The sequence below is a fragment of the Notechis scutatus genome, chromosome 5, assembly GCF_049901735.1.
Source record: "Notechis scutatus isolate UNSWTSFEM ecotype Mainland chromosome 5, rNotScu1.2, whole genome shotgun sequence".
NCBI lineage: Eukaryota > Metazoa > Chordata > Lepidosauria > Squamata > Elapidae > Notechis > Notechis scutatus.
The window spans coordinates 848,140-864,246 of record NC_142013.1 but is presented as its reverse complement, the minus strand read 5'-3'; the positions used below and the strand labels follow the sequence as shown (position 1 = coordinate 864,246).

Below are 16,107 nucleotides of genomic sequence, written 5' to 3'. Positions count from 1 at the left end.
TGGCTGGCTGGGGAATCCTAGGAGTTGAAGTCCGCCAGTCTTCAAGTTGCCAAGGCTGGAAACCTCTGGTCTAATCGGCTCTGACGCTTCCACACACCAGCCAGACCAGGTAGGCCCTCTTCTTCTGCAACCCGGCTTTTCTTGGGTGGGGGGGAAGACCCGAAGAGAGACCCTGGCGGAGAGGAGCGCCGTTGTTCTCCTTTGAGCCTTTTTTTCCGGCGAACACCCCCCGCCCCCTGCCAAAGCCAAGAGGGGCAGGTTGAGGGGCAGGAGCGCGCGCGGCTCCCCCGAAAGGGTTAAGGGAGGGGGCGGGGCGGGGCGGGGCGTGGGGGCTTGGCCGCCGAACCTCCTGCCGCCCCCGCCGCCGCCGCCGCCGCCGCCGGTCCCAGCCGGCCAAGTATATCTCGCCCGCCCGTCGCTCCGCCGCCACTTGGAGGGCGGGCGGGCGCAGAGCCGGAGCGGGGGTCTCGGCGCCATGGATTACTCTTACCTGAACTCCTACGACTCGTGCATGGCGGCCATGGAGGCGTCGGCCTACGCGGACTTCAGCTCCTGCAGCCAGGCCGGCTCCTTCCAGTACAACCCCATCCGCAGCTCCTTCGCCGCCAGCCCGGCTTGCCCGCCGCTCGCCTCCGCCAGCTGCGCCCTGGGCGCCCTGCGCGACCACCAGCCCTCGCCCTACGCCGCAGGTAGGCGCCGCCAGCGACGCCCGGGCAAGGGAGGGGATGATGGGCGCGGGGGGGAGGGCCGTGGAGGCTGGGCCGCCCCATCTGGCCGGGAAAGGGACTTCCCCGTCGGGCACCCCGTCCAGTTTCTGCCCACGGCGTTGCGCCTGCCTCTCCTGGAGGTACCGAGGCTCGGGGGTCCTGGAGGGTCGCGGGGATGGAGGGAAGGGTCCCGGGTGCGGGAAGAGAAGGGTCTGATTTGGCAAAAGACAGCCCCCACCCTCCCCGACGTCTCTGCTTCCAAGCAAGTGCTATGCGGGGACCGAAAGCCTCCGCCCGACTGACCCACGAACCGGAGGAATAGAGAGAGGGTGGGGTCTTTCCCAAAGGAGCTTTCCTGGCCCTCTGGCAATCCGAGGGGGAGCAAAGCCCCCCCTGAAAGAGCCCGTGTAACTGAGCCCCTGCCCCGTCCAGTCTGGGCTTCGGGGCTGCAGCTGGGCAGCCGTCGGAAGAGTCGCTCCGGTCCGGCGCTGAGCCACGCTTTCGGTCGTGGGGCGGTTCCCACTCATTCCCAGCCAGAAAACGTGTTTTCTCCTCCGGGGAGGGAATGAATTCCGACGGTCGGGAATAGTTACGGTCCCCATTTCGATGCGCAAAAGCCAGAGGTGAATTTGCCCAGCGCTCAGCTCCCGTTTTTTAGGGATCTGAGACTCTGGGGCTGTTGGTCTCAGCAGTTCGACCCCCCGTCGGAAGGGCGCCTTCTCCGTCCCCGACCAGCCCTCCCCCCGCGTCCCGGGAAGAGCCCCGGCCTTGCCCCGAGGGCGCCGATCCAGCGCAGGGCCTTGGATACCGGGCGTGGCTGAGGGAAGGGCTCCCCGTTTCTCCCCTTCCCGCAAGGAGACCCCTGGAAGGCACCCCGCTAGTTTTTCCTCAGCCAGGAATGCCCTCCCCGCTCAGGAGGGGAAGGATGGGAGTTGTAGTACAGCGCTGGTCGAGGCGCCCAGGCGTTCAGCAACCGAGTCAGCGCCCCCCCGCCCCAGCCGTGGAAAGCCGGGCGCCGCGCAGCCCAAATGGATAGCGTCCCTTCGGGCGGATCGATGCCGCCGACTCTGAGCCGAGCCCCGTCCTCGACGACTGGGGCGCAGCAGGACTCAAATACGGGCTCTCGGCGGCTGCGTTCACACGGCCTCGGGAACCCACGACTGACCGGCGAAGGCGTTTCGGGGTTTCGGGCGTCGTTCAAAACCGCGCTTGGGCCGAGTCAACTGTTGATAGGGTCAAAAAAGGGGAGCGAAGGGCCCCGCGATCCGGGAGAAGCGCAGCAGAACACGAAGGATCCGCGCCTTGCGCGACTTCAGCCGGGCGCGGAGAGGCCCCCAAAGGTTCGCTAACTTGATTTAGCGCCACGGTGGGCGGCGGGCAACTAGTTTATCCGGGCAGGTCGGAGGAGAAAAGCCTCCTTCGAGTATGAACACGGAATTTCTCCCTAAAATGATTTTATTCCCATTTATTTGCTGTTATTCCGTTAGAACCGCCCGTCCTCGTCTTTTCCCTCCGGCCCAGCCACTTAAATGTCCAAAAACCCACGCGGGGGAAAAACACACACAAACGCGAAGGCGCCTTGCTCGCCCAGCGCTCGCGCGTGGAACCAAAGCAAGTTGGCCGCGCGGGAAGGAAGCGTGGAATCGCCTCCCTCGGAAGGGAAACGGGGCGAGATGGGATGCGGGGGACGGTCGCCCTGCGGCCCCACGGGAGGATGTGCCTCTGGGCCGGGAGCGACCGCGCGCGGGGTCCGGTTTCACAGCGCCGCTTCCTTCGCTTCGGCTCCAGGATGAATTCAACTGGGCCACGTCGGAGGAATGAAGGCAGAAGCGGCGCGGGGGGGACGGGGCGCCCTCGGATAGACGGGGATGCATCCTTGCTCGTTGGTTTCCCGGCTGCAAACTCCGCAGAGCCCCGCGCGAGGCCCACGCCGGCTTCGGCACCGACAGATTCCCGTGAATTTCCAGACAAACGGAAACACGGAATTGATGCGGGTCGCTGACCCGCTCTCTGGCCCACTCTCCATTTGATGCCTCGTGTTCTAAACTGGGAGAGAGAGAAACGCCGCAATGTCGGCTAATCCCGTGAAATGGGTTCTCACAGCCCCCCTAATACACACCGGACCACTTCCCAAGCTAGCACGGTAGTTGTGCGAATGCGGCCACCAGGTCTTTCCCCTAAAAACGGAGCTTCCTAGAGTCCGCGCTGAGCGGGGGAGGGGGGTTGTGGGGGGAGCGTTCACACAAGACAGTCTGCCTGCTTTCCCTCCGTCTCTCAAATAACCAATTCCAAACGGATCATTAAATTAAAACCGTATCTGGAACGGGGGAAAGGGGTACACCAATCCCTCACCCATTCCAGCTGATGGGTGTTTAAATCCGGGCCGCCCCAGCCGTCCCGCGCGCTCGTTTTGCGGAGAAGCGCAGCGCAACGTTCCCGGACAGAAACGCGTAAAATGCTTTATTCCAGTTGGTGAATGTTGGGAAATGGCCCTTCCCGTCTTGGCGGTTTTTCTGTCTGCGCGGGTCGGTCGCCACCATTTCCCCGCAGGCAACCTTGGAGCCCCGCACCCCGCCAACGAAACTCGGAGTAATCGTGACTGGGCAGGAATTTTCTCCTTCCCAAAAAGCGATTCCGACGATGCTTTTTGGGTGGTTGGGGGAGGGAGGGAGGGGGACGCGGCATCCCTTTCGTATCCTACCAAGGCCGGATTTGAGCATCTGCTTCACATCTGGACACAAGAGACACAATTCCTTGGTGCTCGGGGATGTTGTCATGTTCCCAGCAAACGGCTTCCGTCATCTTTTGTTTTTGGGGAGCAACCTCTAAGTTACCGGTGGAGGAGAATCTTTGTCGGTCAAGGTTGAATGGTGGGGTCCTTGGTGCTCTCTGAGCTGGGCGGTTTTCTTGCGGACGTTTCATCACTCAACCCTGACGGTGTTATCTAGTTGGTCCATGAAACGTTTTCCGCTGGGCGCCTTCAGGGATGGGCGTCTTGCCCCGGCCTCCATTTCCTTCACTGATGCCAACCTGTTGGCAGCAGACGAGCGTGCTGGGCTATATAGTTCCTACCAAGGAAGGAGAATATCGATGTAGCTCAGGGTTGAAATGTTGGGGCCTTGGGGCTGTCTGAGCTTGGTCCTTTTCTGTTCGTGACCCAGTTAGGAAACACCATCAGTGCTAGGAGGGGATGGAGTTGGGGAGGATGGAGGAGGAGGAGGAGGAGGAGGGTTAAGGGTGAGAGTGAGGGTCAAGGTGAGGATTGAGATTTTGGGACTCTCTGAGCTTGGTTCTTTTTCTTGAGACGTTTCATGACCCAACTAGGTAACATTATCAGTGCCAGCTCAGAGAGCCCCAAAGAGCCCCCAAGTCCTACCCAAGGCTTACAATCCAACTCAACGGACGAAAGGCGGGATGTGCCACTGAGCGGATCCAGGATCCCCCAAATAGCCACCCCCCCCGCTTGCGCAGCCTCCTCTCCAGGGGTCCTAACCCACCCCCTCTTTTCCTCCTCTCTCCGCGCCCCCCCCCTCCAGTCCCCTACAAGTTCTTCTCCGACCCCTCCACCATCAACGAGAAGAGGAAGCAGCGGAGGATCCGGACCACGTTCACCAGCTCGCAGCTCAAGGAGTTGGAGAGGGTCTTCGCCGAGACCCACTACCCGGACATCTACACCCGGGAGGAGCTGGCCCTCAAGATCGACCTCACCGAGGCCCGAGTGCAGGTGAGTCGCTGGGGGGGGGGGCGGCGGCCGCCCGACACCCCCAGCCCAGGCCTGGAAGCGCCGGCGGGACCCCCGCCCGCTCAGCCAGGGCCAGGGGCCGACTAGGGTGGGGAGGAGCTCGTCGTCCTCCCGCCCCCCGCCCGGCGCCCCTCATCCGGCCGCGGGCCTGAACTGCCCCCGAGCCCGGGAGGAAAGCGATTCCCTCCCGCAGCGGATTCTCCGGCTCGACTTCTTATTCCGTGGCAGGAATCTCTCCCCGGTACAAAAGGGATTCCAGACCCTTGAACAGGGTCCCCGCAATTCCTGACACGTGTTTAAGCTCGCTTTCCTTGTAGAAAGATCCGTGGAGATTTCTCAGTCATCCAGGTGGTAGGTAGGAACGGTGAAGTTTTTTTGGGATGAGAAACGAACCGTTTCGTTCCTCAAAGGGGAAAAAAATATATTCCAGTTGCCTTTAAAAAAAAAACCTTTTGAGTTTTCTTGTAGACGTTTCATGACCCAACTCGGGGAGCATCCTCGTTTCGTTTCATTGGTTTTCGAGTCCGTTCAATCCCAATCTGGCTTTTTTTTTAAATGCTTCGTGTCTTTATTTCAACCGGGTTCCTAGTGCCGATTGAATCCTTTCATTCTAGTTAGTCGTTTATTTATAGCGTGTTAAACAGATATCCTTAGCTTAATAGCGACTCCATTTTTCCTTTATAAATTGGGAACCTATTTCATATCACTCTGCAAGTAATTTGAAATCCCGTGTTTACTTACATAATTTTACTAATTGCATTTTGTTAATTTGCATTTCACTAATTGCATTTTACTAATTTGCTTTTTTGAAAGGCGTGTTACTAATTAATTATTTTTTAAAAGGATAGACTCATAAGCCTTGAAGGGTTGCAACAGAGTAAAATGCTGGACACAACAATAAAATAAATGAAATAACAGCAACAATAAATCAACCATAATAGATAAAACATAGAGGTCAATATAGCTTAGCTCCAGGCGAAAGGCTGGTGTCTATAAAGCTCCGAAAAAACTGTGGGGGAGGAAACTTTACAGACCTGGGGGACAAGCAGCCATAAAATGAGGAGGAGGCACTAAGGGGCTTTGAAAAATTTCCAGGATCACAGGGACGAAACTCAGGGATGGTTTTTAATTTCATATTCTCTGCAGCAGCCCTCGGATATAGGATGGGGGAGAGGCTGAGAATGGGGGAAAAAAACCATTTTAGAGACCACAAAACATTACTTGTCAATTGTTATTTGTAAAAAAAAATATTTGTAAAAAGAATTATTGTATTATTTATTTATCATTCCACGTAGCTATTTCTAAAAATAAGGAAGGCGGGATATATAAACAAAGAAATGACACATAAATAAGAAAAAAACTAAATAAATGTCCTTTTGGGGGGGCGAGATGGGGAGGAGGGGAATGGCCATTGGGGGGGGGCTTTTCCTGTTTTGGGGTCCCTCTCCCCCAGATCGGTTTCTGTTTTAACTAATTCTTAACGTTGACTGTTAAAGGATTAATCTCCAAATCCAATTTTTCTCCCCCTCCTCTCTCACACGCAGCTCACCCTCCTCTTCTTCCATGACCGAAATTGCAAACAACAATTTTGGATGCTGTTTTTAATTCTGTTTTTAATGGTTTGCTGTTCGGCATCCCGTACTTGAAATGGGCGGGCGGTGTATATGTGATAAATTAGTTAAATTTGCTGAAGGGAAGAATTAGGACATTTTATTTACCAGATAAAAGTTCCTTGGGATACAAATGGTTTAAGTAAGGCTGGTTACTAAGTGGGGGGTGGGGGGGGAGAAACATTTTTAAAACAATTGCAGGGAATCAAACCGTTAGGTTGATATGAATTCTCCCTTCCCAATATATATCAATATATATATATATATATTTAGGTGAATATATATATATATATATATATATCAAAATGCTACAGCTGTGCCAAATAATAACAAAAATAAGAGGAATTTCTTAACTTACTTACATCGCTTAAACGCTGAGAAAAAGGCTTTCTATTCCCCCCCCCTCAGAGAAGCAACAAATTTAGCTGGTATTTTCTGGAAGGATGGGGTAGTAGGATGAGAAATTGCTTGTGGATTTTGTCTTCCGTGTGAGTCCCGTCTCTTCAAGCCATTTGGCTTTCTTTATAGCTAAAAAAGAAAACTTCCCGATGATGTCAAGTAATCAAGAAAAAAGCCAGAGATAGAAAGCTTTAATCCCCTCTCCCAATAAAATAAGCTCTGCAGAAATAAAATGCACTTTAAAAGCCCAGCTAAAGAAAAACGGAACATTCTCCAGAGATTCAGAATCTTCTTTTGCAGGGTTTTTATTTTTATATGTCTGCAATTTTATATATTTATTTCCACATGTATAAATGAAGAACAGTATCTTGAAAACACATGGCATTTGGAAGGGTCCATTTACATTTCAAATATTGCCATTTGTGTTGCAAATACACACCGCTGCCTTTTGAAAGAGGAGGAGAAGGCAGCAGAGTTGGAACAGTTAAGGGGGGGGGGGGTACTTTTAGGGCTGCAGCTGTCCTGGCTGAATGGTAGAAGAGAACATTGGTCACACAGGGAAAAACTGTGGGGGTCCTTGGATGCTCTCTGAGCTGGGTGGGCTTCTTTGCAGTCATACTGTGACCCAATTAGGCAACTTCATTAGTGCTGTGAAGGGAGCAGGGTTTGTGGAGAGGAGGAGGAGGAGGAAGAAGAAGAAGAAGAAGAGGAAGAGGAAGAGGAGGAAGACTGTGGGGTCCTTGGTGCTCTCTGAGCTGGGTGGTTTTCTTGCAGATGTTTCATGACCCAATTAGGTAACATCATCAGTGCTAGAAGGGAGTGAGGTTTGCAAGAGAGGAGGAGGAGGAGGAGGAGGAGGAGGAGGAGGAGGAGGAGGAGGAGGAGGAGGAGGAGGAGGAGGAGGAGGAGGAGGAGGAGGAAGAAGACTGTAGGGTCCTTGGTGCTCTCTGAGCTGGGTTGCTTTCTTGCAGACGTTTCATGACCCAATTAGGCAACGTCATCCGTGCTAGGAGAGAGGGAGGTTGCTCCCTATTTATATACAGTACCTTGCCCTGCCAGTGTTGGTGGGAATGTGGTCTTCTCCTTGGCAGCTCCTGGATTAGGCTGGGCCAGGACAGATCCTCTCCAGCCTCCAAGCCCCAGATAAGCAGGGCTTCACCCCAGACAAACAAGACAGCCGAAAGCCATCAGGAACTACCAGGAAGAAAAGGATGCTCCAGTCGTCACTGGCAGGGCAAGCCACTTGTATATAAGTAGAAGGCAAACCCCACAACCTTCTAGGACTGATGATGTTACCTAGTTGGGTCATGATAGGGAACACCCAAGCTCAGGGAGAACCAAGGACGCCACATCCTGGTTATATCTGGGGGAGTAAATCTGTCCTCTCCCGCTTTAGGTCTGGTTCCAGAACCGCCGGGCCAAGTTTCGGAAGCAAGAACGGGCCTCCAACTCCAAAGGGCAGAACGGCAGCGGCGGCGGCAACAACGGCAGCAGCTCGGCGCCAGGCAAGAAGCCGGAGCCCCGGTCCTCCTCCGAAGATGACGAGTCCAAGGAGTCCAACTGCAGCCCAACGCCGGACAGCACGGCCTCCCTGCCCACCGCCGGGGGCCTGAACAGTCCCGCCGACAGCCTGAGCCCCAGCCCTGGCACGGGGCAGCCAGCCCTGGGTGCTGGGCACGTCACCCCCACTCTCAAGTCTCCCCTGTGGGCGGGCGTGAGCACCAGCAACGGGGCCACCAACACAGCCGAGCTGCTGAAGGCCTGGCAGCCCTCGGAAGCCGCCATGCCTGGACCTTTCTCCGGCGTCCTGTCCTCCTTCCACAGGAAGCCAACTCCACTCAAGGCCAACCTCTTCTAACAGAAGCACAACCACATGCTGCTGACCTACCCCTGTCCCCTCCCCTCCCGTCACTGCTGGGGGTCCTGCCCTGCCTGCCTCCCCCAAGGCTGCAGAGTCAAAGTTTCAGTGGCCTCTCTGGACTACCTGGCCAAGCCAGCTCTGAAAGGGCTTCCAACAGCTCCAAACAACGATGTCCAACACACACACCCCTCTGTTTCCGCTGAGCCCTCTTCTCACCTCCTGCCCTGGGCACGGAACCAAGAACGGAGCACCCAGGGTCCAAGAAGGAGATCCGGGGCTCCAACGTGCGTCTTGGGTGGTTGATCGGCTCCACCTTCTTTGCGAAGGTCCAGCTTCGGAGTTGGTGGAACCACCGAGCTTTCTCCCTTGCTCCACGAAGCGGCTCAAGGATGCTTCCATTGGTGCACGAGGAAGAGTGACCTGATGTCCACCCAATTGGCTGGACTGCAACACCTCTCATTCCCTGCCCAAATTTTCACTAGGTTGGGGATGAGGGAAGGGGAGGTCCAGCCCATCACCTCAGTTGAAGAGTGGACTTCCTGGCCAAGCCAGCTCTGAAATGGCTTCCAACAATGATGTCCAGCATGGAACCCCTTCGTTTTGGTCATCTCCTGCAATCTTCAGCTGGGTTGGGCTCAGCAACATCGGGCAAGAGGTAGAAGCCTGCTGAGCTTGGTGGCCACCCGTGCACTTCACAAGACTTGACAGGGAGGTCCTGCAGGTAGACTGGCAGCTGGTGGGATAAGAACTTTGCTCAGGTGAGGAGAGACAACCGCTGAATTCCCGCAGCCCGTGGCCTTCGGGAGGCTGGCTGAGTGGATGAAGTCACCTCTGCAAGCAGGAGAGATTCTACATCCTGCCCCCCAAGAAGGAGGGAAGACTCCTCACCTCTTTCTTTTCCTCCCTGAGGACTCTTTCTAGCAATGGGGTGAAGATCCTGTGGAATCCCCAACAGGGATGGAAAAAGGGGGCCAGGCTATTATTGTCCTTGGTTTATATTCCCACAACCTTCCTGGTCTCACCAGTTTGCCCAGTTCAGAAGCTTCCAAAGAGCTGGGTGGGGATACAGAATGCAGCATGCCAAGAATTGAAAGGGACCATGGAGGTCTTCTAGTCTAACTTCCTGCCCGAGCAGGGTCCCCTGCCCTACTACGCCAGACAAATGGCTATCCAGTGTCTTCTTGAAGCAGGGGCTTCCTGGGTGGCTATTTCCCCCCCGCTCTCGCCCACTGGGTAGAGAAGGGACAGCTCTCCAGCTGCTTGGAGAAGAAGACAAGGGACCTCTAGACAAGGGTGACGTGTCATTCCTTCTTGCCACTCCCTTTGACTTGGGGTTGATCCATTTTAGGGACCTCACGACCACCATAGCTGGCACCAGCCAGAGCACCAAACAACTCCAGGAAGTTGTCCAAGATCAGAAGAAGTGGAGAGATCTGGCTCGTGGGATCTCCAAGAGTTGGAAACAACTGAATGGACATCAACATCATCATCATCAACATCAACATCACAATAAGAAGGAAGAAGTTCTTCTTGAGGTTGGCAGTCCATAATGCAAGGTTGACTGAGATCTGGCTATTTGGGGCGGGGTCTTGCTGTCTGCACAGAGATCTTGTCAGAATCATTTTCTCCCTCAACATTCATGGATTTCATCTCTGCCCCAGTCACAGATTGGACCGGGAAAAGGGCCACTGTGTCGGCAGCCGCTGCCAGCTGGGCTGCTTTACTTTAGAGTGGGGTCTTGGGGTGTCACCCACCCACCCCAACTCCTGCCCTGAGGACACTCATGGAAACGAATCAGTGAAGCAGGACCAGAGACGTGGGGAGCTTCTTCTGGAAATGGTCGATTTATGGTCACCTGGAGCTGAAACCTTTGCTGGATTTCAGGAGGGAAACCAAGTTCCATGAGGACAAGGATGCACTGAGTGTCCACCATAAGTCCTGCATCCCCCAAACTTGTGTCCATAAAACTGTGCCGCCACTCTTTGAAAGTGCCCAAACTTTTCCAGGTACATGAAAGCTGCTTTCCCAACTCGTAACCTTGATAGGAACGAGAAGCTCTTGGAGAACCTGAGCACGTCCTTTTTCTTTCCTCTGCTGATGGGTTTTGAAAGATTCCGTTGCACTGGCCTTCCGTTCCTACCATCCTTCCAGGTTGACCAGAAGAACCTGTGCAGGATGCAGAACCTAGAAGGGGAAAAATAGGAGCTCCAGAAGCTTCGTCTGCAAGGTTCTAACAAGGTTCTAGCAAAACACCAAACCCAGGAGAAATTTAACCGATGATGTGTAAATTCAGCCACTTGGTCTTGGGTCATCTATTTGAGGATGTGCGATGAACACAGCCGTAACTCCTCCACTGTTCTGGGTCTCTTTTTGTACCCCATCATTTGGTCAAGAATGATGCCAGCTCCCAGAAGGAACCAGTCTGTTGTTCTGGAAGCCAGAACTCACTTCTTGAAGAGAACTTGGCCAACAGTGTCCTTCAACCTCCTTCTGAAGACCAGCAGATGCCCTTGGTATGGGCAGCAAGCTCTTCTCTTTGGCCCTTCAGCAGCAACAATGCCCTCAGGAACTCTGGAAATGGCAGAGAGGTGAAGATACACCTGGATGGACACAAACATCCTGCCACGGTGGTCCTGGGTGGACATTTACCCTCTCCCAAAGAGTGGGCTCCATTGCCCATTGCTGCCACCCTGGTGCCGCGGTGGGAGATGCAGACGCCGTAGTCACACCTCTCACATGGACAACCTCAGCAGGTACCCTTAGATGCCTCCTGCTCCCTAGGGATGAGTTGCTGCTTTAGCACCCGTGTGTAGAGGGGGTGGGGAGAGCTCTTGAAAGCCCCCTCTGGTTTTGGAAGACCTACACGGGGAGGGGGAGAGTCGCCCACTGGTGCTGCTGAAACAGGCCCACCTCTGCCTTGGTCCACCCAAGGTTGGAGGGCTTTGGGGCTGCCCTGCAGAAGGGAGGAAGGGTCCAAGGGGGCAGTGGTCTTCTTCTCACCTCCTGCCAAGATCCTGAAGGGCCCATGGGGTCAAAGCCTTGGACTCCTACCGCAGCCGAGGAGAGAGATGGAGAGAGGACCCCCTCCCCCCTTCAAGGCAGACAAACACCACATCCGGTCCATGCCGCCAGCAACCCACGAATTCAATCCTGGCTTGGCCATGGAATGAGGCCGAAGCTGCTACTGGCCAGGTAGCTGACTGAGCAGGTTCTCTTGGGGCCAAACACCTCAGCGAGGTGCTTAAATGTCCCCTCGCCCCTTGACGCTTGGTGGTGACAATCTGGGGCGGCCCTGTGTGTCTGTGTAGGTGTGGGGGGTGGACACATTGTGTGAACCTGGAGAAGAGAAGATGCGCAGCTCAGGGTTGAACTGGGGGGTCCCTGGTGCTCTCTGAGCTGGGTGCTTTTCTTGCAGATGTTTTGTGACCCAACTAGGGAACATCATCAGTGCTAGGAGGGAAGGTGGTTTGCAGGGAAGAGAAGGAGGCGGGAGGAGGAGGACTTTGTGTGTGTGTGTTTGTGTGTGTGTGTAGGTCCTGGGTGCTCTCTCAGCTTGGCTGTTTTCTTGAAGACATTTCATTACCTGAGTAGGTGACATCAGCAGTGTTAGAAGGGAGAGGGGGAAGAGGAGGAGGATTGTGGGGTCCCTGCTGCTCTCTGAGCTGGGTGGTTTCCTTGCAGACGTCTCATGACCCAAATAGGAAACATCATCAGTGCTAGAAGGGAGGAAGGCTTGCAAGAGAGGAAGAGGAGGAGGAGGAGGAGGAGGAGGAGAGAGAGGAGGAGGAGGAGGAGGAGGAGGAGGAGGAGGAGGAGGAGGAGGAGGAGGAGGAGGAGGAGGAGGAGGAGGGAGGAGGACAGTGAGATCCTTGGTGCTCTCTGAGCTGGGCTGTTTCCTTGCAGACGTTTCTTGACCCAACTAGGGAATATCATGGCTGTCTTCTACTAGCATTGATGATATATTCTCTTGGAAACATCTTCCAGGAAGCATCCAAGCTCAGAGAGCACCACCAAGGACTCTGTAGTTGTCATTCCCTTCCTCCTCCTCCTCCCCCTCCCCATAAACCCCGCTCCTTCCTAGCACTGATGATGTTACCTAGTTGGGTCATGAAATGTCTGCAAGAAAACAGTCCAGCTCAGAGCGCACCAAGGACTGCGCATGGTGTAAACTTTGCACACTTGGTTCCTGGGTGGGTGTGCACCGCAATGCTTACTCAGCCATTGACAACCACGGTGGCTGCATTCTCTGGCCAGTTACTACATGGAGTAGCATGTTGTACAAACCCAGCTGTTGGGGTTAGATTAGGCACCGTTGATTCCGCGTGAAGCCAGAAAAAGGGTCAACCCAGGAACCAAGTTCAAACCTGCTGCGTCGACACAGGTAGTCCTCGACTTACAACCATTCATTTAGTGACCGAAGTCACCACAGCACTGGAAAAAAAATGACTTATGGTCATTTTTCACACACTTTACGACCATGGCAATCCACAGTCTCGGTTTTGGCTGTAAGTTGATGTCTCCCTGTATTGTATTGGAGATTTTGCAACTCTTCTGATTGTTGGCGGCCCCACCTTGGAGAATTAATCTATTAATCAGAATAGAGCTGGAAGGGACCCTGGAGGTCTTCTAGTCCAACCCTGTTCAGGCAGGAGACCCTAGACCATTTCAGACAAGGGACTGTCCAGTCGCTTCTTAAAAATCTCCAGTGGTGGAGCACCTGCAGTTTCTGGTGGCAAGCAGTTCCATTGGATCCTTGTCCTCCATGTTAGGAAGTTTCTCCTTAATTCCAGATTGCTTCTCTTGATTAGTTTCCATTGATTATTTCTTGTCCTGCCTTCTGGTGCTTTGGAGAGCAGCTTGACTGCTTCTTCTTTGGGGCAGCCCCTCGAATATTGGAAGAGCAGATATCATGTCACCCCTGGTCCTTCTTTTCACTCGACTAGACATATCCGCTTCCTGGAACCATTTTTAATATGTTGTACAGAGAGGAAGGGGTCACAGCCTCCCTTCAAAAAAAGGCAGGGGTGGCAGAGCAGCTGCCTGGCTCCTAGTCCTCCCCCACCCCCGAGGTCCTTTGCAGCCGGAGGTGGCATCCATTGCACCCAGTGAGGTCTTTGTAAAGCAGACTTCCTCAATCTTGGGATCTTTAAGACGAGTGGACTTCAACTCCCAGAATTCTCCGCTTCTCGAAGGCCTAGAGAAGCCATCTTGTATTTCCATGGTGAGGAACGGATTTCGTGGCATGATGGAGACCTGCCTTTGAGTTCTGGATTTGTAGAAGGAGAGAGAGAAGAACAAAAAGAAGAAGTGGATAAACCTCTTCCCAAAAAAGACTGGCCTCGTCCACTTTCTCTGTCTCAAACAGCCATTTCCACATTCCTCCTGTTTTTATCTCTCTCCCCTTTGGACATTCTGGGCATCCGGCCAGTTTCTTCATTTCAGTGTGAAGTCCTGTGTGTTCTCCATGTGCCTCTTTATTGACGGAACCGAGTTTATGCCACAAGAACCCAAACAGACTTTGTGAAATAGGGAGGAGGCTAGAAGCAGGGGTATTCAACCTTGGCCACTTGAAGACTTGTGGACTTCAACTCCCACAATTCCCCAGCCAGCCATGAATGATAGAGTTGGAAGAGACCAGAAGGGTCATCTAAGTCAGGGGTCTCCAACCTTGGCCACTTGAAGACTTGTGGACTTCTACTCCCAGAATTCCCCAGCCAGTCAGGAATGGTAGAGTTGGAAGAGACCAGAAGGGTCATCTAAGTCAGGGGTCTCCAACCTTGGCCACTTTAAGACTTGTGGACTTCAACCCCCAGAATTCCCCAGCCAACCAGGAATGATAGAGTTGGAAGAGACCAGAAGGGTCATCTAAGTCAAATATTTATCAACCTTGGTGACTTTCAGACATGCTGGCTGGGGAATTCTGGGAGTTTTAGTCCACAAGTGGCCAAGGTTGGACACCCCTGCATTAAAGCAAGCTGTGAAAACTCTCGCCTTCTGGTGGTCCTCCATCTTGGACCCCATTAGGACAGATAGAAGCCTGGATCAAGACTGGTGCCTCTCATCTGAACCAACTTGATAAGAACCAGACTGGGGCCCTCCTTGTCTACGTAGCAACATCTCTGGTAGCATCATCCCATGTTGGGTATGCACTGAAGCAACCGAGACTTCTTCAAGAGGTGAAGACCGGGGGTCTCACCTGGTTTAGAGAAGAGCAGTCTTTGGGAAGCTCCAAAGAAGTAACCGAAGAAAGGGTGAAGTCCAACCATGAGGGTGGATAGGATTTCCAGGGCGATGCCTACAAGATGGGTTGGGTTTCAGAACTCTGTATTACCCAGACTCTGGTGGAATTATTGTCCAACACTCCCAGAGGTGTCACTAAATAGGGAAGGCTAATTAGGCACCCTGGTGGCCACAAGCAAGTCCCATGTGGCTTCCTAGCCAGGTGAGGGATCCCCCTTTCAGAACCGGATCCCTGCCCCCTCCCTCTCCATCACCCAGCTGAGTCCTCCCACCATCCCTGGTCAGCTGTTCCGTGTGGCTTGGCTTGCTTTCGTTTCTTCCCTCCTCTGTAATTTATTGATTTGCAAAACGTCTGCTAATCCAAATAAACTTAATTTATTGAAGACTGCAACGGGGACTTCCCTTCCACTTCCTTGTTTATTTGTATCCTGCCTTTATTGTTATTATTTGCAAATAATTCAAGGGGGTGTGTGAACTTTCCCAAAGCACCTTCCTTCTCCTCTCCTTCCCTCCCCCACCGCCCCCGATAATAACCACCTGTGAGGGGCTGAACGAGAGAGAGAGGGGGGGGGCTGGCTCACCCAAAGTCACCTAGCCAACTTTCATGGCTAAGGTGGGGCTTGAACTCACAGCCTTCTGCTTTCTAGCCAGGTACCCTTACTCAGGAGTCCCCAAACTTGGCTACTTTAAGACTGGTGGACTTCAACTCCCTGAATTCTGGCAGTTGGAGTCCATACGTCTTAAAGTGGCCAAGTGTGGAGACTTCTGCCCTAACTGCTAGACCAAGCTGACTCTATAGCTTTCTTTGAAAATCAAAATAAATATGCTGAAGAATGAAGGTGGACAGCGAGCATTTTGAGGCAACCGTGTTTCAGGATGGCCTTGTCCCCACCACCTTTTAGGCCAGATGTTTTTCTGAGGTTCAGCTACTGTCCCATCTCATCAAGGGGTCGAAAATCCGCTGGGAGGTGCGCGCGTGCGCAGTGCAGGTAAGATGGGCTTCAGCTTCCTTTGGGAAATGCAGGGGTCCCTGCCTGCGCCCTCCAGGAAGAGCCCTTGAGACGGCAAGGAACTGGCCATGTTTTAGGGCCAAGATGGCAGGTGGCACGCAGAGCCATTTGTGTGGGAACGTGAGCCACAAATTTACCTGCATTGCGCATGTGCGCAGCTCCCAGCAGGATTTTCGGCCTGTTTGAGGCCATTTTTGCCCTCCTGGGGGCTCGAGGGAAGCCTCTGCAGCCTCCGGAGGCCGAAAAACGGGCCTTCCGGAAATACTGGAAGTAGCAAAACAGGCCTGTTTTTCGGCCTGCAAAGGCTTCCCTTGTGCCCCCAGGAGGGCAAAAATGGCCTCAAACAGGCTGAAAATCAGCTGGGATGCGTGTGCATGCGCAGTGAGGTAAGGGGGGGCCGGGGTGTTGCGTGCACATGCTCAAGGAGGGTGGGGCGCATGGCATTGTGGGTGCCAGCATGGGTGAGCTTTTGGCACATGACAACCAAAAGGTTCGCCATCACTGTTTTAGGGCATCCTTTGGCAGATGTGGCTTGGCT

At 53.8% G+C, this 16,107-nt stretch overlaps 1 protein-coding gene across 1 annotated transcript; it reads left to right on the top strand.

The window, feature by feature from the left end:
• The first annotated feature begins 472 nt into the window (after positions 1-472).
• PHOX2A (paired like homeobox 2A) lies at positions 473-8,316 on the top strand. The gene is made up of 3 exons (XM_026690483.2): positions 473-689; positions 4,244-4,431; positions 7,855-8,316. Exons 1-3 carry the CDS (start codon positions 476-478, stop codon positions 8,314-8,316), a joined length of 864 nt encoding a protein of 287 aa, XP_026546268.2. The 5' UTR covers positions 473-475.
• The last annotated feature ends 7,791 nt before the right edge of the window (positions 8,317-16,107 follow it).

Bases quoted from the DNA above. Each gene is read 5' to 3' on its own strand.
- PHOX2A (XM_026690483.2), top strand. From the start codon at position 476: ATGGATTACTCTTACCTGAACTCCTACGACTCGTGCATGGCGGCCATG. The intron at 690-4,243 runs GTAGGCGCCGCC...CCCCCCCTCCAG, and splicing joins GCCCTCGCCCTACGCCGCAG to TCCCCTACAAGTTCTTCTCC. The intron at 4,432-7,854 runs GTGAGTCGCTGG...CTCCCGCTTTAG, and splicing joins TCACCGAGGCCCGAGTGCAG to GTCTGGTTCCAGAACCGCCG.